This window comes from Vespa crabro, chromosome 3 (assembly GCF_910589235.1).
Source record: "Vespa crabro chromosome 3, iyVesCrab1.2, whole genome shotgun sequence".
Lineage (NCBI taxonomy): Eukaryota > Metazoa > Arthropoda > Insecta > Hymenoptera > Vespidae > Vespa > Vespa crabro.
Genome location: NC_060957.1, coordinates 9413199 through 9440843, shown reverse-complemented (window position 1 = coordinate 9440843; position 27645 = coordinate 9413199). Strand labels below are relative to the sequence as shown.

Genomic DNA, 27645 nt, shown 5'->3' with positions numbered 1-27645 from the left:
GGAGGTGGAGGAGAGATTGGCTGATCGACTCTGATCGACGCTAACGATGCAGTGACAAAGTCAGCCACAGTAGAGAGAGGACGTTTCTTTTTAGGAGTCCTCTCCAAACCTTCCATCGCGGATTCTCATGTTCTCCACGCGTTCTTTCACAAACAATCATCATCGTCCCAGCTGACTATCACGATCAATCTTTTCGCACAACGTCACATCAAAAGGACAGATTATTATTGTGCGATGCCACGGAGGCCAACGTCCCTCCGCAGCAACAATTTAATATCAATCGAATCATCAAAACGGAAGGGACCACTTCGCGAGACGTCAATGACGTTAGGATGTACACTGCAAACGGCGAGAGGAAAGAACGAAACTCGTCAGAAAATCTTTTCCTTCGGAGATGGGTCGACATGCCGAGACATCTCCAATTTAATCCGCACATACATACTGGTTACAGGCCTCTCATGACCGTCCGTCAATGTATCGGTAGTCTCTTTTATATCCACAATGAGACTGTCAACATCATGACGCACGGTAAGCATTTAGATCTATCAAGCTCTAATACTTTATTAATTCTCAAAGAAACTTTTATTCCTACTTGAGAAACGAATTACTTTTATATGCTTGTTTTCATTTATTTATCTCTACAAGAAAAATGATGCAACGAAATTATACAAAAATAATTATAACTTATAGAAAAATGTGGTTACATCGAGGAAATAACCGTGAATATGATCCCAAGGAATCGATTACATACATGCTTGGTAACCAAGTTGCATCGATTTTGTCCTATATGTATCACATATTGATTTATAGATTTTTTCATCTCAAAAATACAGCATATGAACGATTTTTACTCGAGCTAAATATACGATCTAAAATAATAATTAGATCTTGTCACATCACTTAACATTTCTGATAAATGAATACATAATATAAAATTTGAATTCGATCGATATTTAAGGAAAACTCCAATAAGTGACGTAAATACATAACTAAAATAATAGATAAAGCCGTAGAGATAAGTGTATCAATTAAAAATTAATTACGATAACAAAAGGCCAAATATTTGATAAAACGCCTATATAATCTAAACAGTTGTATAAATCAAAAAAGTTCAAGTTTGATAAAAAAAAAAAAAATTATATACATAATAACATATGTAAAATAATGATAATTACATAAAATAATAATTGTAAAGAGAGAAAAAAGTATTCAATGACGTAGTAACGTCTAATCCATTTTCATTACAAAAAATTGAGAAAAAAGGTTTACCATCTTACCATTCAACTTATAGGATATCCCGCAGGTCTATATAATAGGATAAAATGTAAAGATAACGCTAAAAGGTCAAGGTGCGTTGGACGAGACTTCCGTTTACGGGATGTATAAGCAGTTATTTTTCTGTTTAGAACACTGGTAGAAAAACTGAGGATCAATCGATGTGATAGCTGTTTAAAATGATTTGTAATAGATTAATATTAAACATTATAAACAAACTACTGATTATTATGTCTTTAAATAGAAAAAAAGCAAACGCGTTTTGTTACATAAATCAATCGTTATTAAGTACCGTATATACTTATATATATATATAAAACATAAGATTTTAATAGGTCAATAATTTAATAGGCGTTTTCCACAATGAAAAAATTTAGAAAAGGAAATTTATCAAGCTACTTCATCTATTACAATAAATGAGAAAGCAAAATTTTGTTGAATTATTTTTATCTTATAGGTTTCGCAATTCTATACATGTTGTGGACCATACCTCGTTGGCTTCCATGGCATACGCAAGGAATACTCGGGGCAATATTATCTTGGTGTCACTTGATAGGGGCAGTTAGTCCATGGATCGGATCCTTTATTTATCATGTTTTCATGAACGTTAATTATGACGAAGCCTTCTATAGATCGTTATTAAGACTCGACATGATCGGTATTTGGCTATGTCAAAGTTTCGGTAATTCATGTCATATTAGAAGACTTACAATCTCGAACCAATTAATTTGATCTTTTTTCTTAATTGATTAAAAAGATAATAAATACTCGTTTTTATTTCAGGAGCTATTCCAATGCTGGCAGCGTCGGTTCATTGTTTACCTGATAATCACTGGTACTGCTGTATTTTTATTTACTGCTTTCTCAGTATATGGGGTCTTCTGAAGGTAATATATAAATGTTGTGATATTAAATGTATAGACATACGACGCATCAGAAAATCTCTAAATATTGTTTGGGATACATTTGTAGGCAATGCACGCGAGATCTCCGTGGGAAAGGAGACTATGTTTTGCACCTCCTTTCTTGATGAGAATGTTCATAATGACCATGAGGTGTTTCGGTATCGGTGGTGGTTCACCCAATGCTTTAACTCATATCGTCTTACAGGTATCTCTATCGTATATTTTTCAATTATTCTTTATAAAAAAAAAAAAAAAAAAAAATGTATATAAAAAAACGACTTTTGATTACAGAAATAATATTTGAATATTTTTGTGTAATTTAGGATTTAATAGCTGTAATAGGTGCAATTGTCGGTGCTCTTCGTATTCCCGAAAAATGGATGCCAGGAAAATTAGATTTCATGTTGAATTCTCACAATCTGATGCACGTGTTGGTCGTTCTAGCTGTTTGTTCGATGCATACAGCCACTATCGAGGATCTAACTTGGATGGCTGATCAATCCACGTGTAATGAAACAAATACTTCTTCGATGATAAACGAAGAATTGTGATCGATTTGTAATAACGTCATTTTGCAATAGTCTGTGATAAGATACAGCTGATAAATTATTCAATGCAATTGTATAAGGAGTTAAGAATGCTGAAATGTTTTATGATCGATACATACGTGGTTCAAAAGTAAGAAGCTAATTTTAAAGCTGTTTGATAATATGGATCATATGTACTGGATGTTCGAAGTACAAGTGCAAGTACAAAGATATATGTATATTATATATATTATGCGATATATAATATATATTGTTTCGGTATCGATAGTGAATGTGGTGGCTTTATGTAATATAAATATATATATATATATATATATATATATATATATATATATATATATATATATATATATATATATTACATGAGTATCCAAATTCATGTTAATATATGACTTCGAAATCGAATCACGCAGCAGGATTGCGGATTTAATAAGAAAAGGAAGAGTCTGTTAAGACGATATGTTTTCTAAGTAAAATAGGCATTCTAAGCACATCAAAAATATGTTTATTATATGGTTGTAATTATCGATATCATCACCTACCAATGTCTCCAAGACGTTTCCAATTTCTCATTTCTATAAATTCTTACACTTTACTATACCAAATCCGATATTTAGAGAAATAAAATTGTTCAAAAATATGGACGTTCATTAAATTCCATCATCGCTCAATTATATACAGTACTATAGTCTTTTTCAACTTGAATTCTTTTTTAATGATCTTAATTTAAAACAATATTAATAGTCACATAGTAGATGTAGACCAGGTCAACAAATAGATCTTTCAACTTATTTGACATCTATTAAGTAATTAGCTTTCGTGTAATATAGAGTTAATTGATGTATATTAATACTTTTATGATTTCTTCTTTTTACATGTACTTTGATTGAAAGTATATTGCAAGTTAGTTCACTTATAGTTTATCATTATTTTTAGCGATCGCATGATATATAAAGATTTTGAATCAAATATTATATACATATATAAATGTACCATGCGTTCACTATCAAAATTAAATTCTAACAACTATTTAGCGAAATAGACCGTACGTATAATTATTTTGAGATGAAATTAAAATGATACAACATTTCACATATAAGCACCTACTTTTAAAAGCACATAAGGCACCATATATGTGCTTAAAGCAATAATAAATTACAATGAAAAGTTATGTATAGGTATATGAATAAATATATATATATATATATATATATATATATATATATATGTATATATATATATGTATATATATATATATATATATATATATATATAGACTTAATGAAAAATAACACTATTAAAATCAATAAAGATAAAGATTATTTTTACATCTACAATATTCAAATATCATGAAACTTTAAAAACATCGCTAATCGATAGTTAGATAGCAATCTGTGTAAGCCTTACTACTGCTTTTCTGTAACTGAAGGTTTATGTTCTGAATACACGTAACAAAGTGATTATATCACGTGACAATATGTCACAGGGCACATTTTCCTTGTTAAAGATTTTAAAGATTTTAAATAATAATATTTCAACGAACATTTGTGTAGAAGAAATTTGTAATTTTTGAATTTATCTTTTGTTATTCTTATGTTCTTTAAATTTTTATCAATATAATCTTCTTACCAAATCTGATTCTCAAGCAATTTTTATTACTGCAATGGAGCCTCACTTTCCTGAGTATAACTCTTAACTCTGCTAAACCTGAATGGTGGGTACCGCCCGCTAAGATTCATAGTATTTACGCATGGTTCCTGCCCATTTCTATATCTAGTAAATATATTATATCTTAGCCATGACAGTTGTGAATTAATCCTTCTATGATGATTTTGGATTTCGAATTCCTAAAAGAAAATGTTATTTTACTTATTACTTAACAATTTCCATTACCAAGAAATATATTGCATGAGCTGTAAAAAAAGAAAAAAAAGAGAAACTTACAACATGAAATGTTTGTTCTCCGCTATCATGTACCGTCTCTCTTTGTCTCCTTCTACGACACGTATTATTATTTCCCTTATTAGTATCCTGTCTTTTGAGTACCAATGTAACAAAATTATCACATAATCTATAGTGTCCTATCAATGCTGAAGAATTTCGTGGGATGCGATTTTTTAAACAATTAACAGAGGTTTGTGCTTCATCTGTAGATGTCAGCATTAGGACTCTTCCTTCGGGAAAAAATCTATGTATTGAAACGAATATTAAATGCACAAAGTATTCAATAATAATTCATAAAGATCATCAATAACTCACTATCAATTTACCTCAGGTACCTGAAGTATTCAACCAAATGCCAATGTTTATAAAATTGATCTTGAAAACTGTTTTCTCCATGACGAATGTAACTTGTTTTACTGATGTAACACCCATTATATCTTAATCTAGGCCGTTGTACATACATGTCCCTCCATGATTGATATTTTGGTTCATAAGTTCCACAATTTACACCCCATACCCTAAAAATTGACAAAAAATCAATAAAAAAAAATAATCATATCATAAATATTAAATAAAGATAAAACTATTTGATGTTTCTTATTTACCTGATACAAGCAAGTCTCCATATTTCTGGATCTCTTGCAGATATATAAAATCCGCGACATACTCTAGAGAACATTTCAAGTGACCTCAAATCAAGTTCTGAAGAAACAACCCATCGTAAAATGTAAAGTATTATTTCCATTGGTAAAGCAGATATATGTGTTGCCTGGAAGAAAAAAATATCAAAATGTAGATAATATTCTTCATGATTTCATTGACAAAATTTCAATATTTATAAACGAAATACTCACACTTTGTTCGAATTTTCGAAAGCAAACACATTGATTGCGGTTGACAATTCTAGATAATTTAACAGATAGATCAGATTCATCTTCAGTATCTTCTTCCTCATCTTTGTTATCGTCATCCGCATTATGTGCATCATTATCAATACTTCCAAGATTATCATCCGATTCAAATCTTTCTCGTGACTTTATTTTTGTTGATTCGTACAAATGAAATTCAATGTCAGGGACTAATTGTACAGCACGCTTATAAAATTGAATTGCTTCATACAACTGCCCGCTTTGTTCGTGTTCTACACCTTTAAGGAACAAATTCTTTGCCTACAAAAAATGATACAGCTTGACTTTCAAGCTGAAAAATATTAGCATCTTATTAAACATGTATTCTACGTACTTTATTTTCAACAGATTGTGAATCATCCTTAGATACTTCTGTACTAACAGATCGAGTAGATTGTGTTTTGGATATATCTCGTTTTGGTGATATTTCCAGTTCACGTTGCCATTGCTCTCTGAATGATGTTAATGCATCTTCAACATTTTGATCCTTTAAAAAAGAAGATGCTTCTTGATCATCTCCACCATCATCCGAATCATTACTTGCACCACCAATGTTACTCTATCAAAATATGAAAAAAAATCAAATAATTAACAACAATGATAACAATGATAATATCGCACGATACTATTATGCTCCTAGGCAATATAGAATGAACATTTAAAAGATATATAGGTTATGTTGATTGTCACAACGGTGAATCTGCGAAATGTACAGTTACGATTTAACGTCAACTCAAACAAAGAATGTCATTTTTACCATTGTTTATTCTTATTCAATTTCTGTAATATTTCTTCTTCAACGCTTGAATTCTCGATCAGAAAAGCGTACAACACAGCGAAAGTACAATTTCGCGAGAGCAATCGCCGCCATGGTTTTCATCTGCCTACTATTACTTTTTTTTTTTCGTTTGCTCTCATAATGTCGTGCTATCTCTTTCGCGCGTGTCTCTGCTTGTCTCCCTCTCTCTCTCTCTCTTTCTCTTGCTTTCTCGCACTGAAGTGATGCAATAGTAATGATTATTAAGAGTAAAGTTAAAAAATGTATCGTTTATTCAAGAATATTTAAAAAAAAGAAACATGATATGTCAATGCTTTTAATATCTTATATAAAATACGGTATTGAATAACATTACTGTATATATTACTACGTCCTTTATTAAAAATGTAATCTATTATACAAACTATACAATACAATGCAATTATTTATAATTTATCCAGTTCAAAATCACATGTTTTCATTAATTATTTAATTCAATAAGACATTTTTAACTGCTATTATTGTGCGAAGTTATTACAAAAGTTGTCTATTCTAAGAATAATTTTATACAATTTTGTTTTGTTTTGTTTAACATATTTATCTCTTTTTAATTTAATATCAAACTCTTGCAATATTATATATAACACTTGATTTGTTGAATTGACTATTTAGTTAAAACAATGTTAATGCATTCTAATGTCAATTATGGAAGAGATCTTTAATTAGCAATATTAACACTAATACAAACTGCATGAAATCTGAACAATTACTTATCATTATACGCGATTAATATTGTCATAATATTATAAATGTAAATTTTTTTTATCAAAATCCACTTTATTTCTACTTATACGAATATAGAAATTTTTGATGATTTTAACAAGATTATTTGGATTAGCATAATGAACTAAATATATCAAAAAAGGGTATGCAGTTTGTATAATTAGATCTCATCAAAGTATTATTATTACACGACAATCTCACTCTATATTTCCTTTTGGCTATTTATCTTTAGACGTTTAATCATAACCTTTACATATTTGTAAATATTACTCAGCTAAATTTCGTGTAAAAATGCTAATCTAATAACCAACCTTATCGTATAAATTTTGCATACAATTGATATTCAGCTTTGGCTTCAATAAATATCCTATTAGTATAATTACTGCATAAGAAATAAATATAAAACATATTTTACAAATTCAACAATGTCTTAATTAAATAACACAAATTAGATATATTCAAATATATATATATATATATGTATGTATATATGTGTGTGCATGTATATATATATATATATATATATATATATATATACACACACACACACACACACACACACACACAATCTCTCTTGTGCGAAAATAATCTGTCATATATATGTAAATCTTAATGTATGTACCTAAATTCATAAATAATAATAATAGCAATGTTACATAAATATTATTATTATATAAAGCTCATGGCCTTTATATACTTCTAAAATAAATATAAATTTAAGATTTTATGTTTATGTTCCACGCATATATAATTTTTGTGAGGTACATACTTTATATGTACATCATAATTAACTACATCTGTTTGCACATATTGCATTCTACTCATTTTTACATATTACTGTTTGAAATTCCAGAAATTGGTATATGAAAAATTTATAATAAATAACTTCACATATTTAACAAATAATATGTTACAATGTATCATTTACATTATGTTCAGATGTTACTACATTGTAAATGATATAACAAAGTAATTTTGTTATACATTTCTTTCAATACTATGAGAATCCATAGCCATTTTCTTTATCTAACATATAATGTGGTTATATGTAAAAACTGTTAAAATACAATTTTTATTGCAATATAAAAAAAATTATGAAGCCTCGTATAATGCATATAGAATTCGGTAGATTACAAGATATGTAACAGTCGATTGAAAACATGAAAAGCATTATCAAAACATATATATATATATATATATATATATATATATATATATATATATATATATATATATATATATATATATATATAAACAATTAAATATCTTGCTTTGGAACTTAACTAAATAGCATCCTGGGCTAATATTAATCTCAAACGAAAAATTTTATAAAGTTAAATTTAATAAATTTTTTAAAGAAGTTATGTAATTAGTATTATAACAAATTAATTACAGTTAAGATTTTTTGAGCACGCCTTAGTACAGTTCCCTTGCTTTTGAGAATCACTATCCTCATCACTACAGTCTTCATCATGCGTATGTGTTACATTGCGTGGTGTTTCAGGCCTTGCATGTGGAATTTGACTATTTAAGTGATCCATATACATAGCTTTCTACAAAAGAAAAATCAATTTAAAATATAGTAATCATTTTTTTGTAGGATTTTATATAATTTAGCATTTTAATACTTACAGCAGTCAGTCGATTTTGTTCTTCTTCTTCTTCTGAAAGTTTAAATGTTCTTGATCGACTGATCATAGGTGTTTCCATAACAAATCTTTGTTCATGAGCAACTGTACTCTCGTGTGGCATCTTAAAATGATAAAAAATAGTCGTATTTCGAAAAATTATAAGTTTTAATATATTCAAATAAAAAAATATTTGAATAATACTTACCAGCATAGCAGGTGCTCTGAACATATATGAGAATGGATAATAAATCAAATTAAGGAAAGTGGCAGCATACAAATCTGCATACCTCACTACTTGACTACTGAAAAATGTCTGCCTACTTCCGCTACGAAATAATGATCCCATCATACCATATGCTAAATCCATTTTGTGCGTGACATCTCTTATGGAAGCTCGAAGTTTAGATATATCTGGCTTTTCCTTTGTGCTACTATCCAAGTTTCTAAAGAAAAAGTATATGTACAATTATTATATATGTAAAATTTATGCCCAATTACTTAAAAATATCATATTTACTTAAAACTATTATATCTTTGGAGATAAATCTTATTTTAATTTGTATAGTTAGAAAAAGTGATCATATTTACTTGTACATCTCTCCTAGCATTACATCCAAATTTTGTAATTCTGCGAACAATTGACATTTGTCTGTCCATACATGTAATTCCTGAACTAATTCTGGCACTATTAAAAATGTCCTCCATCCTCTAATTTTTTTACTCTTCAAAATATCACCAAATATATGATCTCCGACGTACAATACATCTTTACCTTTCGCGCCGATTAATTCTGTGAAAACATCGCACGATCCTCCTGAATAGACTTCACCTATAATAGAAAACATTTAATATATTGTATATTATCATAAGTTACATTTGATTGTATCATAACAAACGCAATTCAGCTTACCTGTATGAAGAGGGCCTTTATGTGTTCCAAGTTTTAAAGCACCAGTTTTAGTATCTACCTGTCGCAAGATTGTACCTTCTCCAAAAAATAATGGCTTTCTGGCGTCAACAACAATAGTATCAAAATATGTTTTCCAATTTCGATGTGGTTCGTCAGGCTAAGAAAACATATTAAAGAAATTGATAATTACTTCTTTTTATTTTTTTTTATTTTTATTTTTTTTTTTTATTTAATACAAACAATAGAGATAACATACCCTTGCACCATGTGAAAAATCAAACAAATAGGTCATTATTTTATCGGTAAAAACATAATCACTATTTGTTAGCAAAAATAGTTTTGCACCGCTTTCTCTAATACGTGTAAGAAACATTGGAAGCCGTTCATCTTTTTTGACATATTCGTCCAAGTTTTCTATAGTCTTACTTTTTAAATTTCCATGCAAGTGAATCCAGTCAACGGCATTTCTTACATCTTGGAAAATGCTTTTAAAACTCATAGTAAGTTCACCTTCTTTAACTCCAGTCTTTTCTCTAGTATATTGCGGAGAATTCGTGAAGAAATCTATGAGGCATGCTAATAGATAAGTCTCTGGTAAATTGAACAGTGTATTCAAAACATAGACTCTTGATTCGTCTAGTTGTAAAAACTTATTTGGATAGAGTTCATAAACCTGAGAGCTAAAAGATCATACAAAAAAAAAATTAATTATAATAATCATAATAATGGCAAATGTTAATAATATTACTGTTTTAAATGTTAATAAACTCACTGTTTTAAAAATTCAAATCCATGTACACAGACTAAAATATTCCCATAGGCATCAACCTTCAATAAGTTTCCGTAAAGAGTATCAAACCATAGGCCTCGTACCGGAAAACTAGGATCATATTCAAATGCTTTAATTTCTTGTGGATATCCCAAAGATACTAAACGATCTTTTAAGAGATTAAATCCAAGCTGCTCATATTGCGGAGATTTATATTCTAAAAGAATACAATTATTCTGTGAACCCTATTTCTTATTTATTTCTTTTTTTCTTCTTTTAAACAATTAAACATACTAACCCGCCAGTGTATAATCCATGTCAAATCCATAAAATTTAATATTTTCTAAATGAAGACTACGGTTAACAAAAATCCTGTAACAAAGAAATTATTTTTAGATTATTTAATTGATTAACTCATTATTGTTTTTACTTTTATTACTTATTGTTGGCGTTATTATTATTATTATTACTATTATTATTATTATTACTATTATTATTATTATTAATATTATTATCATTATCATTATCATTATCATTATCATTATCATCATCATTATCATCATTTTGTTAATATCATTCTCGTTAATGTATATATTCATTTTTCTGACCTATTTGCAGCAATTTTTCTAGCCATCATGCTAATAGTTCCCATATTCTCTACGTCATATGATGGATCAGCTTGAATCATTTGTGGATATCTAGTAAAATCAGAATCGCTCATTTTTTGTGGTATTTTAACATTAGTACTTATACTCCCCATGTTTAGAGTATCGTTAAATATTGTAATATATTTAACAATAAATAGATTTTATACGAACGAGAATGATACGATTAAGTTCAGAGTTCAATGATATCATTGAAAATTTGTCATTATAAATTTATCGAAATTTATATTATTTCATTCATTTATTTCTCATGGACTTCTATAATCAGCTTTGTGATTAAAAGATGCATTTGTTTTCGAGGATCTTTACAAAACAAATTTTGTTAACGAATAATTCTAACGGGTGACTTACTCATTTTGAATATGCCGTCCATGATTAGAAGTACCTGTCGTTGGTACCGAATATTCGTTTATACCTTCTAACCACATTTTTCACGATATCATATCAATGTTTCATTCTCGCTGTTAAATCAATTATATACGACGATTAATTTAAATTAAAATTATTCTCTCGAAAAATTTCCCCGTAAAAGAAAAAAAAGAAAAAAGAAAAAAAAAGGAAAAAAAAAAGAAAGGAAAAAAGCCATGGAACGAATAATTTTATTATTGGTCAATTTCGAAGATTTCAGAGATTCAAAGGTTAGAATAATTGGAATCGTTTAGATCGCATATCAATTTATTTTCTCACTTTCGTTAATTATATATATATATATATATATATATATATATATATATATATATATATATATATCCATTTGAAATTCTATTATTTTCATTTCTTTTCTATATATAAATGAAAAACGAAAAAAATATTCTCATGAATCATTCTCTTATTAATAAATTTTGTATAATAAAATATCAACAATACGAACGATTACATACACACATTCACTTACATATACAATAACATCTAAACACGAACAATTTTTAAATTAATCGCAAGATTTTCAAAAAGATATAAAAATGATAATATTAATTTAATTATTATAAGAATAAAAGATAAATCGGGAAATCTTTATTGAAACAACACAAACTTTATCTATAAAACTTTCTATGATATTATCGTACTCGATCAAGTTCGATCAATGCGAATAAAAAGAAACTATCAGTTACTTTAGATATTTAGATAACAACCGAACCAGTTGTTATATTGGACTTTACAATAACAAAACGCACAATGCCGTGTACATCATACATCTTTCGTGTCAATGGACCAATGTGAGGAGAAGGTTAAACGAATTATATAATGAAGCACTTTGTCATCATTTAGAGATCATATAAAAAAAAGAGAATATCATTAATGAGAAAGAAGCACGACCAAAGGACGTAGATTCTTGAAGACATTGTAAAAATAGAAACCTGTAAGAATAGAAACGACTATGGAAAGAAAGAAAAAAAAATAAATAAATAAAAAAAAAGAAACAAAAGAAAGAGAGGAAAAAAATCGTTTCCTAAAAATCGATCGGGTAATATGTCAAAGACGAAAGAGAGAGACTAACAATTGTCCTCACATATTTTTAAATTACTTTCCGAATATCTAGCCTTCATCTCAAATGGAGACAAGATCTACTTATTTAAAAAAGTTTTCGCATAAAATTGCATTGCTTTTTAATCTTCATCGCGATACGCCACGTGTTACACCACGTTAATACACAGGAAATGTCAATTTATTCCGTTCTCCGCTGCGTTCCAACGTTTATCATGATCACAATGAAAGAAAAGGAAATAAAAAAGGAAAAGAAGAAAAAAGAGGAAAAATACAAGAAAGAAGATAATTATCGTCTAGACAAAGGAAAAAAAAAGAAAAAGTAAAAAACGAAAAAAAAGAAAAAGAAAAAAAATACAATAACAATAACCTAATCGTAAACGACAATGACATCTCAATGGAACGTCGAATAAATGAATTTCGTGTTATTTCGATACTTCATTCAAGAATTATCTTGAAAAGAAAGTTACGAAGCATATATATATACATATATATATACATATATATATATATATATATATATATATATATATACATACATACATGCATACGAAATAAAGTTTAAAATTTCATTAACAGAATAGAAATATTATATAATATTATAATATTATATATAAAAAAAAGGAAAAGAAGACAAAAAAAAAAAAGAAATAAGAAATTAAAATGCACGTTTAAAGTTTCTCCTACGTTATCAGTTGATCGAATACCATGTTTAAAAGATAAATCCCGACGCTAGTGTCGACACTACGCACATACAGAGTACTGACGATTCAAGGAGATTTTTCTTATTCGCGTGGGATTTAAAACCGCAATGAATCGAAATGAATGACACGCACAAACGATGTACGCAAGTACATACGTCGTTGCAAAGAAACGAAGAACGTGTACTCTGTTCGATGATCAAACCTCGACTGATCCCCTCTGGCTCCGACAAAGCAGTTAATAACATATAACGACGAAACTTAATTCATCGTCTTCCGGATACAAACTTTTCTTTCATTCTCCAATCAAAAGCTCTTCGTGTTACCCGTTTCTTACACGTGTATATATATATATATATATATATATATATATATATATATATATATATATATATATATATATATATATAGAGAGAGAGAGAGAGAGAGAGAGAGAGAGAAAGAGACACATACACCCATATCATATCCGTTTTTCCCCCATTGGCCTTGGAAAAATTTCCAACCCACATCTAACCTATATATATTATTGAAAACGATATCAGATCAATAATAGTTTCAAAAATAGTATATAAACTATTGTTTTTTTTTCTTTTTATATATTTATTTGAATATCCTTTCTTAAAATTCATTTTTAAGGAGATAAAAAATCCTCGTTTAATATCGTATGTTTATCTATATAATTAAAAAAAATGATTTCTATCGATTCGAAAGAATAAGTTATTCGTTCGCATATATTCTAATATATTATTATTTTATTATTATTATTACTATTATTCAATTTCTTTTTGAAATATTATCTATCATTAGATCGTAACGATATATAACGATACTCTAACATTTAGAGGGAGTTTATAATGTATAAATAAAATAATAAAGGAAGATATAAGTCAAATAATGTTCACATTTCAACGAGCTTTCGATAGTTCTCTCATTATTCAATAAGAAAAGTTAGATGGTACAATAACGTAAATTTGCGTAAATATGTTATGAAATAATAACTTTCCATTTTAACAATATGATTTATTTGTAAACCGGCCGAACTAAACTCTCTTCGATATTTTATTCTGAATGAAATTTTACGAACAATGCTCCTGGTAATTATAATATATAACGAAAATACATTTTTTTCATTTTTATTTATTTTTACTATTAAAAATGAAATGTCTTATCGTAAAATGATATCTATTTTCTATAAACGACAGTTATAATGATAATAAACTTCGCAGATAATAATCTTTCTTTGCAACATTTATTAAACATGGATTGTATGTGTATATCCACCTATATACATATCCATATATACATCTATATGTATATATGTACGTCAGATAAATTACAAGAAAATTTGTTTAAAAAAATTTGCACGGTTTGGAATCAGCTACAAAGTGCATACAAACATATTTACTTCTTTTTTAACTCGTGACTTTTTCGAATTATAAAGGTTAATGTTCTTTTTTATGAATACCTATATCTTCTTTTTGCATATTTATATAGTAAGGTTCATTTGCAATCAAAATCATATCAAGTAAAAAATTGCTATTATGTATCATTAACAAGATAATCGACATCTTAATAACTAACAAATCCATTTTTTTTTCAAATCATGCAATCGTGTATTTTGAAAAGTTCAAAGTCAATGATATTGTTCGATATAATCGATTTCCAAATATTATAAAATCTAATAATTATTTTATCAAATTGTTCTATGGAAAATCAACTACTTTAATACTTAAGACAGTACAAATATGAATATTATTATATAAATATTAAAAAAAAAAAATTATAGATATCCATTGAAAAAAAAAAAAAGAAAAAAGAAGATATTGATCTTCGTAACTCAAAAAGATGAGGAGTAAAAAAGAAACATTTTTTACATGTACTTTGTAGATGCCTCAAGAGCCATGTAAATTTCTATTATTAAAATTTCTTCTAATTTCAATTAGTTGCAAGATATTTTCTCGGTCATATACGGACGAACACCCTATATATGTTTGTTTCATAAAATTCCTGCGATATATATGTGTATTCATAAATGATCATCCTTTTTCCTTTTTTTCTTAATCTAACTATTCGAGTCCTGCCGCGATTGGTCACACGTGATTGACTGACCGCACGAAAAATTGATCTTTTCCGATAAACGTATTCATTTTACGAAAGAAGAAAAAAAAGAAAAAAGTAAAAAATTAGAAAGTGAGAGTCGTTAACTTCATAGCACCATTTCATGTTTAATAATAATCTTTAGAATGGCTTTCATTCCCGGCAGACCTTGAAAGTCTCTTTAATTACTATACTACAATAAGAGCACCTATGCCTTGAACGTGCTAGTTTGAGATATCGACTTTTCGTTAAGTCGGTCAAGTACCACTATAAAAGAGGATGCAAGACTAGTTCATGTCACGAATGAAAGTTATGCACTTTCGCCGCGGCTCACAAAATTTATTTATTGTTCTTTTCTCTTTTTCTATCTCTTTTTAAAATAATACTTGTATATAATATGCCAAAAAAAGTTTCTGAGTGGTTTCGAAAAATCAATTATTTTTTTCTGACAACTTTTTATAAACTAATTTTTTTTCAAATTACATAATTACGAACTTAGGAATTTTTTTACAATCTGAAAAAAAAAGAATTAGCCTAAACAGTCTCGAAAAAAAAATTAATTGATTTTTAAAATCACTCACGAACTTTTGACCTATCTTCTGTATGCATGTGCACACATCTCTCTGTGTGTGCGTATGTGTATGTATACAACTTTTTCATTATTATCAACACGCTTATCTTCCTCGATTATAACAACTCTCATCGATCCTTACACATTATAATTACATGTTTCTTGTTCCATAGAATACTTAATATTTTGTTCTTCAGTCGAGATATGGTAATTATTTTATTTTTTTATTTATCATTGATGAAAGTCGAAAGGAAGAAAAGAAAACAATTTCGTTCAACAAGATTACTTTATCCAAATATTATTCTGACTCGAAGTTTACAAACGAAGGACAAAACTGATAAAAGAATTTTATAAATGAAATACTAAGTAAAAGAAATATGGCATCTAACTTATAAAAGGTACATATAATTCGATCGAAAGTTTCGAAAAATGAACTTCAAAAAAGTACATAAACTTTATCTCTCGTTCTTTTCGAAAACTTATTTATTTATTTTATTAAGAAATATCACGAGGGAGCGATGATGAAATCAGAAGTAAAAGTTACAAACGGTAATTTGTTATCTATTGACCATTGGAGAAACTTCTGTATATTGATTTTCTTATTATCAAATATTTTTGGAAAGTTTTATTATTTCATCGAATATCGAAATGGAATAGGAAGATAGAAGCAGAACTGTTTTAACGATCTTGGAATGAATGCAACATATTCTAAATATAAAGCGTATAATTTAATTCGAATGGATCGTCAATGTCATCTTGAATATTTCTTCGTTAGTAAACATGAACTGGTCCACGTCGCGTTGCGGAGGTGCTCAAAGTTCTATAAAAAAGGAAAAATGAGAAAAAAAACGAGAAAAGGAAGTCGTTGGCTCGAATAGTAAATACCAAAATCAATCGTGAGAACCAAAATCATCTCTATGATTATACATGGAACGACATAATCACCGCAACGCCATTCAAGGCCGTTCCAAGAAAGGTGATTCGTCATATGACCGTGAACAGTGACACGTTAACGAACGTTTTAGAAATTTCAATTTAGCTTTTAACACATGAGAAAGGGAAAAAGATAAAATTAAACGAAGTTAACGATAATATTGATCATATTAAAATTGAACGACATGATCTGAAGACTGATGATTGAAAAATTTTGATTTCATCATTCGCAAATTACATCATGCTTCTTATCGAAATTTATACGGAAATAAATGATAACAGAGAGAACACACACACATACACATATACACACACATACACACACATACACACACACACACACTCACACGCACGCACACATGTGTATATATTTATACTCTCGTTTCGTTGAAATTTTCTCGTAACATAGATCGTATTGAATGAAGGAAAATAATAAAAAGTGAAAGGACAAAGCAATGAACACGGACTAAATTGAAACTTTAAGAAAACATGAATATCACTAGAGAACGATGGATTAGTTTAGAGAAAGAATCGAGTTATTAACTAAAACGCGAAGCACATGCAATGCATCTTCGCACTAAAGTGATGGACTCTTGGCGAAAGAACAAGATTCAACGAGTAAACGTAGCATTAAGAATCCTTCGTATTTGGCTTAACTTTTTGATTTCATCGTATAATCCTTTTAATCTTATACCCCTTGTTAAATATCTTCGTGAACACGACGGTGGCCTTATGCCATTTGGCGACAAAAGAGCGCAAATTTGTAAACGTCATCTCACTAATCTTCTTAATAAATCACGATTTTCGACGATGATTGATGTGCTAGCTTTTATCAACTAGTCGATAAAAGAACTTTCAGGCGACTATGCGTTATATTCAGTTCTCCTAATAACATTGCTGGAAGAATCATGATAATGTGCGTAAGCGAAAGCAACGACGGTTAAAGAAAAAAAAAATATATATATATAGCATTGATTTCGAACGTAATGAACTCGAATACAAATATTATATTATTATCGTATAAAAATTTCATTAACTTTAAATCTCGACCAAATTTTGGATTATACAAAATTATATAAAGGACAAAAAGAATTATGCATTTTTTTCTTATGTATATTAAAACAAACTCTAACTTCGATATTATTTATTATTATTTTTTTTTCTTTTTATTTTCTCCCATTTTTAATTCATTTTTCACGTGGAATATGTTAATTGATATTTTAAAAATTTCATTGTGTTTTTCGCATCTCGTTCAACCTTTCATCTTTTCTAGTATTCTTTTTCCACGTTATTTGCCATTCACAAAACGTACTGATTGAACTTTACCTGTGACCTAGTTCCCTCTTATGACTCCATATCCTATACACTCCATCCTTACAACTATCCAGATCATTCTCATTACGATCATATCTGCTCAGATCGATTCTTTCGTGAGATAAATTAAAACCAAGTATGTTCCTGTTAAGTAATTCTTCCGGGAAAACTGTCTCATCTTGGGGAAATTGTATTCTTCGGCCTACTCCACAAAATTATTTTCATTTGTAATAAGGCTTCGTACATGCGTGTATATATATAGTAACATATTTTGGTGTGTGTGTATACAAACACAAAAACATGTCTTCTGTTTTTTGAATATATAATTACCAAGACAACAGGACGATGTAATCACTAAATCAACGTTTTGGTGATTCATAATACAATATGATGACACAAATTATTTACTCCACGTAAAAAAGAACAATGATTAAAGATAACAAAGTAACACAGATTTGTGTGATCAAATTCTAAATCCTTTTCAGGAATGAAAATTTCACTGTTGATCTGATCGGTTGAACAAACGACTAAATAATGAGTATTGATGATCGAGAATGTCAGATAAATTTTCCAAATGAACGAACAAACAAGTGGAAGACTATAAATGTAAATAAGTGATTGTGATAAGCAGACTCTTTATGGATCGCCAAAGGTCATTTGTATGATGATAAAAAAGAAAGAATGATGAAGAAGAAGAAGAAGAAGAAGAAAGAAAAAAAGAAAAAAACGACGACTTATAACAAATATCAAAGGCAGTGTTTCTTATGTTCGTAAATCAATGAAAATACAAACAAGAAGAATTGTCCAAAGATAGATGAGATTAGATGTATTATACATACATATACATATATGCATACACATATATATATATATATATTTTTCATTATCATTATTATTATTATTATTATTATTATTATTATATAATTATAATTATATATATATATATATATATATATATATATATATATATAAGTATATATATGTAATCTGAAGTATATATATAAAAATATATATATAATCATATTTAAATAATGACAAGTACACACGCGCGAACGCGCGTTTCTTGCTACAGTATCTCAATTTCTACGAATAAATCAATGCGAATGACTTCTCACGAAATCTTTTCTTTTTTCGTTAATTCTCAAAGCCTTTCACGTGAAGAAAAATTTCGATGATTCATTATTCCTATCGAGTTATCATTCCTAAATGATCTTTATGTTCATTTCCAAGTACAAAACAATGATAATACAATCGTGTACGATCGTTTAATCGTACGTTTCTTGAGTAAAAATAGGAGAATAAGAAGCATGATAAAAATAACAATGGTGAAAGAAAGATGGTTAGAATGTTTCCAAAAAAAAAAAGAAAAAAAAGGGAGAAAAAAGAAAATAATCGCAGACAATAATAGGATCTTTCATAAAACATAAACGTATTATAAATTTGTTTCATTTCGAGAATCGAGTTAGATTTTCGTTCTCTTTTCAACAAGTTATATGCTTTTCCAGAAATATCTTTGATCTGCTTCTCCTTCATGTTTCATGAAAGGGAGAGAAAGGGACGAGGAAGAGGGAGAAAGAAAGAGGGAAAGAGAGAGAAACAAAAAGAAAGATAGATAGATAGACAGACAGACAGGGAGGGAGGGAGGTAGGCAAGTAGACAGGCAGACAGACAGGTAGATAGAAATGGAAAGAGAAAAAGCGAGAGCAAGAGAGAGAGAGAGAGAGAGAGAGAGTGTATGTGTGTATGTATATGTGTGTATGACAAAGAAAGAGAGAAAAAGAGGAAGTCTTTAGTGAACGGTACCACACAAAATATCAAATTATGTAATCGATAAAGATCAAGTCTACCAAAAATAAAATTACTACTACAGGATGAATAATACATCGATAGATTATCCAGATTATCCACCGACGTGGATAATAACGACGATAAAACGAAAAAGTAAATAAATAAAAAAAAATAAAAAAAATAAAAATTTTGCACATGTATCGAACGTTTATTTATAGTTGAATCTTTCTATTCCCTCTCCTCCCTCGAACCGCTAATCATGTACATCACCGACCATGAATTTAATTGTACGACCATGACCTAACTTTACTTCCTTGTTTTTGAATTTTTTAACTGCGTCATATGTTGTGTATATGTATATGTGTGTGTATGTGGACGCGCGCGTCTTTAATCATTAAAACATAGTAGCACGCTCGCGCACAAGTATACAAAGATGCAATGCAGCAAGTTTGGATCACGTCATGACATACTTTCTTTATTCTTTCGTAACTTCTTACATTATCGACGATTCGAAGATAAAATATCTTTTGAGTAGCATTCGACTCGTTCGTTACTCCCATCATGAATAATATTTATTAGTCAGTTCGTAGCACACGATAGAATATAAGAGAAGAGAGAAAAAAGAAAGAAAAGAAAAGAGAAGAAAAAAAAGACAAATATAAGACGGTATATTTTCGATGTGACATTAAGAGATACGATTACAATGAAACTTTCTAATGGAATTATTTACTAACCTTTGACTAGCTTGCCGGTACCATTTCTTATGCCCTGTAGGATCATTATCATTTTGCGGTGTCGATGGTGATACGTTTCCATGATCACCATGCGAATTACAGTTCTCCAATTCCATGATCAACTGTAAAAATGTTAAGAAACAAACAATAACGTGTTCGTTGACAAACTTTCCCTTTCTCAAAGTTATATTATTTTGTCAACGAACAATAAACATATTTTTATTATATTGACTTTTTAATTCATCGAGAATTAATTGTTCTTAATATTATTTATAAGAATATTTTAAACAATTTATTTTGCAATAAGACGTGAAAAAGAGTTAGGTTAACTAGGCTGTTACAAAAGCTGCAACATTTCGCAATAGACGTTTACCAACGCGTCGTTTCTTCTTTTAGTACGAGTTAGATCGTACTTTTTATTTATTTATTTTTATTTATTTTTATTTTTATTTATTTTTATTTTTATTTTTTTTTATTTTTTTATTTTTTTCCATGAAAATCAATTCTATTGCGATCGTCAGTTATTATTACGAAATAATTTAGAATTTAATAATTGAAAATAATAGGAAATAACATATGTACTTGAAAACACGAGAATAACTAAGATCTCAATAATTGGACATTACTATCGGATGCAAAGTAGCAGGATTCTCGCAGATACTCGCTCATTCTGATTATACCGAACTTTGAATAACACTTTTTTTTTATCATTATCACAATATCCCTTCTAAATAAATATTTCCATAAATATTTATTTAAAAGAAATATCGTGATAATATATAAAATTCTATGAGACATGGTATCATATGTTATCGTTATGATGCGAAGATAGTAGATATGATATTGAAGGATAATTAAAAAAAAAAAAGGAAAAGCAAGAAACGATTATCAATTCGATGAAAATCGAGAAATTAAACGATCAAATGATTCTTTCTATTTTATCGTTATTTCCGTTCTCATAACGCTCGAAAATTGTACGAACAGCCATTTCTTTTGTTCTCGCTTCCAATGATAAATTGAATTAAAATTTGTACCTAGCAAGATCGTTAGTTTTACGTAGAATTTTTTGAAAAAAAATACAGCGTAATTTAAAGAGTCTTCTTTGAAAACTTCTAAATAGAATTAATCGGGCGCCAATCTGTCATCGGTAGGTACATATATCAAAAAAAAAACAACTCACAACCACACACTGTGCAGATTTGTCGCAGACTGAGGTCAATTCACTGAACTGCGTTGACCTCGGTGCAGGTATACCAATCGAACAGTCGAAAATGTTACTATATTGATTCATACATTCTAAATTTTAGGTACGCGCCAAATCTTATATATTATCCTCGTTTATCTGACAACGAAAGAAAAGGAGAGATAATATAAACATCTTTCGTAAAGCGAATCAAATTCACTTGGACGATGAAACAATTGGTCTTACATTTTTTTTATTGACCAATGAGAATACGAGAATAATTTGTATAAGTGTATATCATGGAATCTATACATAATTTCGATCGAAATCAATAACTTCGTATCGATAAATTCTAACAAATGATTTTTTACGAATGACAATTTGATTGTCAATGATTTATTCTATAGGAGATCAATCGATGATTCATTGATAATTTCATTATACACATCTCATTCATATATTTAATTCAAATACATATATATATATATATATATATATATATATATATATATATATACTATATTGGACAATCGATAAAAAATATCGTAGTGAATCTATGAGAAAAATTAAAATCACCAACGTAATATTTGCATGTGTATGATAGAAAAATTTTATATTTACGCGCGCAATTTGTTTTGAAATATACGCGCCATTTTTTGCGATTGTATATCATTGATCTCATAATAGAATTAACAAAATAGAAATGAATAATAGAGAATGATAGGAATAGGAGTATGTTTAAAAAAATTATATTAAAGAAGAAATAGACACGTTTAAGTATTGAATAAAGAAAAAGGAAGGAAAAATATAAGATAGGAAAGATCAAATATAATTGAAATGCATTTTTCTTCGATCGATGTAAGCGATCGATATATGATCGTGAAATGAAAAAGAAGATGGTATATACTAATGATAATATAATTATCAGAGAAATGATTTGCACCTGCCGGATAGTCGAAGCGCGGATAAGACGCGGATCACTTTGACTTGTCGAGGCGACGGACGACGAATTCGTCCGTAGCGCCGTGTGTAAACCGTCCGTCCGCCGTTGCCCGAACGCCAAAATCCGAGGTAAAAGCACGTACTTCGCAATTTTCGCAAACTTCCACGCGTCCGTAGTACTCATTGCGTTGAGCACAATTGAAACGTAGACTTCGACTCTCTTGGGCACGAGCAATTACGTTGCATCGTTTCTGTTGCGTAAAATTAATCCGATTTAGGTGACCTCGACGTAACATAACCTATAATTTCGTCTTGGACTATTATCTCTGTCCGTCGTTTTGACAATCCTTTGGAAGCTTCCACGAGTGTGGGGTATCGACACATGTAGTCCTTTTTTTCAAAAATATATTTTCTTCTTATGATTATATATCTTCGAGGTCTTCTCGACATTCTCCACGTATTATTTGGGGATGCTTTCTATCTATCGGGAGAGCGGGAACCTAACGTAACTTTGACACTCTTGGGCTTGCGGCCCAACCCACTTTTTAATCGGTGATTTTTTCTTCTACGTCAACTCTTAATTCGTTTTATAAACGTATTATATTTTAAAAAGCATCTCGTCGAAAAATCAACGAACTTTTTTCGCATGACAATTCGACAATCGAAATCCTTGCGTTACAACTTCTTTCCTTCCTACTTTATTCTTCTTTCGATATTTCTCACAATTTAATATTTTATCCTTTAGGGACCCAATTAGTGCGATGACATAACATAACCTTCCTCTCCATGTGAGATAATGAAAGTGTGTGTGTGTGTATGTGTGTAGAGAGAGAAAGAAAGAGAAATTTTTTAAGAACATTTTTCTTTTTTTTGTTTATTTGTTTATTTATTTTTTATTTATTTAATTTGTTTATTTATTTATTCGTTTATTTATTTATAGTTATATATTAAAAAAATGCTATAATTTTGTAATATAAGTCGTGTGTGTGTTATCTCGTCTTTTATCATATGTTTCGTTAAATTTAATACTGCGCATTTATTATTGTTATTTCTGATATTCAGTGAGCAATATTTTTCCCGTCATATCTTTTATCATGTAATTAATATTATTTTTATTTATATTTAAATAAATATTTATTTTTGTACTATACGAATATTGGCTTCATTAAGTTAATCTATTATTTCTATTTTGTTACCAATTTCTTAATAAATCTTTTTTCCACATATCCCATTTGTGTTTTATTAGTCTTCTTTATTCATTTATATAGGTAAAAATTGATATTTTATATATGTTTTTACATTTAGAATACATTTTCTACAATAATTCTAGGATCTAACATTACACTGTAATAAATATTCATTCTATATTAGTTGATTTTATTATTTATTGTCATTGAAACATTATTCTCTTTAATAAATGTTATATTTTTATTTATTTCTTTTAGATGTTAGATATATTATATTTATTCATTGCATATTATCATTCAATATAGATTTGTTTTATATTAAATGAAGAATTAATTGTGATTTATTATAAATATAGTTTTTTTGCACATATTTTTAAACATGTAAATATGATTAATGTTCAGTACACAATATTTGTTGATCATATTATAAGATAATAGTTATAAGTGAAATACAATTCTTTATAATATATCAATAATAATTCATTGCAATTTCTTTTAATAATTATCAAGCAATGGTGTACTAAGACATCGATCTACATAATATTTGCAAAGTAAGAGTATTAAGCCAGTCTGAAAAATGAATAATCAAGCGTTCAGTTTGGCAGAAAAGCTTATACCTTCTACGTATGTGCAACAAGGTTTAAATGCAAAGAAAACTCGCGAAAACCATATAAGACATTTTATTGAACATGTATGTATTACTTGTAGATACAAAATAATATATCGAATTATATATTCCTATTCGTAAATAGAAATGTATGTTATAAATTTTTACAAAATATAGAGACAATGGCCAGAAGAGGGATGGGATGACGCAACAATAGAAGCTTTTCTTTCTGATCTTTCGCAAATGGATAGCAACAATTTTCCTTCTAACTGTAGTGTCGGAGAACGTGAAGCAAGAATTGCATCAAGTATAGTAGCAAGAAGACATTTTCGCATGGGACATGGAATTGGTAGATCAGGTGATCTAGAAGAAGTACAACCAAAAGCTGCTGGTAGCAGTCTCATGTATAAATTGACAAATGCTTTGGTATTGGAAGTAATACGTTATATGGGTAAGAAAAGGAATATTTTCTGTATTATATTCTTTTATTTTTAGAAAAATGTAATTAAACATTTATACTTGTAGGCGTAAAAAGTATAGCTGGTTGTTTCTTATCTCCTATGGCTACAGGCATGAGTTTAGTACTATGTATGTTGACTCTCAAACAAGGTAGACCACGAGCAAAGTATGTTTTATGGCCTCGAATCGATCAAAAATCAAGTTTCAAGTCTATAATTACAGCAGGTTTAGAACCTGTAGTAATTGAAATGCAAATAGTTGGAGATGAATTAAAAACAGATATGCAAAGACTCGAAGCCCAGATGGTAGCTCTTGGAGAAAGTGTAGCTTGTGTACTTACAACAACAAGTTGCTTTGCACCTAGAGCATGTGATTCAGTTGATTTAATTGCAGTTTTGTGTACGCAATATAATATACCCCACTTAGTAAATAATGCTTATGGGTAAGAATTTAGCAATGTCCTTTTAACAGTTTCTAAATATTTCTAATACAGGTAAAGATTAGGTACATTTTACTATATTGTTAAAAGGTTACAGAGTACAAGATGTATGCGTCTCATACAAGAAGCATCGCGTAAGGGTCGCGTTGATGCATTTGTTCAAAGTACAGATAAAAATTTTCTTGTACCCGTGGGTGGTGCAGTAATCGGATCATTTGATAAAAACCTTTTGGATCGTATATCAAAAATGTATCCAGGTCGTGCAAGTGCAAGTTCTACTATGGATGTTATGATAACATTGTTGAGCCTTGGAATAGCAGGTTATAAGCAACTTATTGCCGAGCGTAAAGAAATGTATTCTTATCTTAAAGAGGAACTTGGAAAATTAGCAGCAAGGCATGGAGAACGTTTATTAGATACAAAAGGAAATCCAATATCAATGGGGATGACATTACAGTGTTTAAGTCATCAACATGATAATAAGCAAGTTACAACATTAGGATCAATGTTGTTCCTTCGTAATGTTAGTGGTACTAGAGTAATCACTACAACAGACTCTAAGCACATTGTTTCGCACAAGTTTGAAGGTTATAATCATTATTATCGCCTTTCTTTGTTTTTCATTGAACACTTATCTATATTTTGTAATCGTATTTTTAGGATGGGGAGCTCATAACAGTAATTATCCAGTACCATACCTAACTGTTGCTGCAGCTTTAGGTATGAAAAGATCAGATGTTGATGCATTTATACAAAGGCTAGATAAAGCATTAACAAAAGTACGAAGACGTTCCGCTTCGGTAACTCCAACAGCATCACTTGCTGGATCCAGTATTAATGGAGATGCTGGTGGTGCTGGTGGTCCAGGTGAATCCAGCACAGCTTCAACTAGCCGAGCAAGTAGTAAAGATAGTTTAAGAAAATGAACCGTAATCAACGCAACTGGTCAGTCAAATCAGCACATTAATATTAATTTGTAAGTAGTTCACTACTTACAATTAATAAATTTTTCATATCTCTGCATAATGACTCGTATCAAAACAATAATCTTTAACTTGGTTATTAAAGTGCAGTATTTTTCTACATAATATCATTTAAAATTTACACATATGAATATAAAAAATCTTTTACTGTACTTTTATTTTTTTATACATCAATTAATAATTTCTATTTCTCTATAAAAAAATGTAATTATCTGAAATTTAAAAATTTTACTAAACTATTTTTATATTATAATAAAATATGACTCATGTCATTTAAAGCAAACGAATAAGATACAGTACATGTTGCAGAAGTATGGAATAAATAATGAGCTGATCTGTCTGCCCACTTGCGTTGTGATATTGTCAATTCCTATCTTAAGAGACAAGGCAATTGGATGTTAAGTAAATGATATTAAGTGAATGTCAAAGTTAATGCAATGGAATCAAGAAATAAGAATACAACATTCTCTTAGTTATCTATTACAAGGTATTCAATTATATATGCGCTGGCCGCAAAAATCATTATGAATTGTTTACAAATTTATATTTTTTGTGAAACAAAAATATGAAAATTGTTCTTGTGTGCATTTTACTTCTAGCTTATCATGTTGTAAGATATAATATTAAGTTTTACATTCTGTGTTGTATAAGTACTAGAACTTCTGTAGATGATTCATAACACAAATAACAAATTATTATGTTGCCAAGACATAATTAGTCTTAATTAATAATATCTTTTGATCATATAATATTAACATACAATTTATTCTCATAAATATTGTTTATATAATTTAAAAAATAATTCTATATTTAAAGAAAACACATTAATATAAATGTTTGATACCTTTGTTTCATTTTAGAGAAAATTGTATGTCAAAGGAAATAGTGAGATTATATGTTACTGATTGTAAAAAGAAACTTTAATGATAATATAATTGCCTGATTGTATCAATACAGTAATAATACAAGTTTGAAGCATGATACATGAAAGTTGAGCACATGCTATAAAAAAAAATCGTAAATAATTTTTATGAATATCAGCGATGTTAAACGACAACATATTTCTTTTCTAAAATGTTTGAATGATTATAAATATATTATTACAACTATTTATTTTTTTTGCAAAG

The 27645-nt window shown here is 28.8% G+C and overlaps 4 protein-coding genes across 24 annotated transcripts; 2 read left to right on the top strand and 2 right to left on the bottom strand.

The window, feature by feature from the left end:
* Positions 1-58: 58 nt before the first annotated feature.
* Positions 59-3368, top strand: LOC124422451 (progestin and adipoQ receptor family member 4). Its single transcript, XM_046958899.1, has 5 exons — positions 59-528; positions 1733-1957; positions 2059-2162; positions 2248-2385; positions 2504-3368. The coding sequence occupies exons 1-5, from the start codon at positions 333-335 to the stop codon at positions 2729-2731; spliced, it is 891 nt and encodes a 296-aa protein (XP_046814855.1). The 5' UTR covers positions 59-332; the 3' UTR covers positions 2732-3368.
* Positions 3214-6519, bottom strand: LOC124422448 (F-box only protein 9). The gene is made up of 7 exons (XM_046958895.1): positions 6338-6519; positions 5915-6139; positions 5527-5841; positions 5278-5441; positions 4999-5190; positions 4673-4916; positions 3214-4575 (listed from the first exon to the last, which is right to left on the bottom strand). Exons 1-7 carry the CDS (start codon positions 6338-6340, stop codon positions 4384-4386), a joined length of 1335 nt encoding a protein of 444 aa, XP_046814851.1. The 5' UTR covers positions 6341-6519; the 3' UTR covers positions 3214-4383.
* A 756-nt stretch (positions 6520-7275) lies between these two features.
* Positions 7276-23941, bottom strand: LOC124422443 (cytosolic purine 5'-nucleotidase). 21 transcript variants are annotated; one of them, XM_046958866.1, is made up of 11 exons: positions 22845-23941; positions 20719-20840; positions 11039-11128; positions 10729-10802; positions 10434-10647; positions 9918-10341; positions 9662-9818; positions 9340-9580; positions 8957-9194; positions 8753-8872; positions 7276-8673 (listed from the first exon to the last, which is right to left on the bottom strand). In XM_046958866.1, exons 1-11 carry the CDS (start codon positions 23025-23027, stop codon positions 8506-8508), a joined length of 2031 nt encoding a protein of 676 aa, XP_046814822.1. In that variant the 5' UTR covers positions 23028-23941; the 3' UTR covers positions 7276-8505. The 21 variants fall into 21 exon arrangements, with proteins under 21 accessions (XP_046814822.1, XP_046814824.1, XP_046814829.1 ...); XM_046958868.1 differs by lacking the exon at positions 22845-23941 and adding an exon at positions 21899-22042; XM_046958873.1 differs by lacking the exon at positions 22845-23941 and adding an exon at positions 21753-21939.
* On the top strand, positions 22866-27645 carry LOC124422447 (O-phosphoseryl-tRNA(Sec) selenium transferase). Its single transcript, XM_046958893.1, has 6 exons — positions 22866-22972; positions 24541-24721; positions 24815-25088; positions 25163-25538; positions 25626-26122; positions 26196-27645. Exons 2-6 carry the CDS (start codon positions 24608-24610, stop codon positions 26459-26461), a joined length of 1527 nt encoding a protein of 508 aa, XP_046814849.1. The 5' UTR covers positions 22866-22972; positions 24541-24607; the 3' UTR covers positions 26462-27645.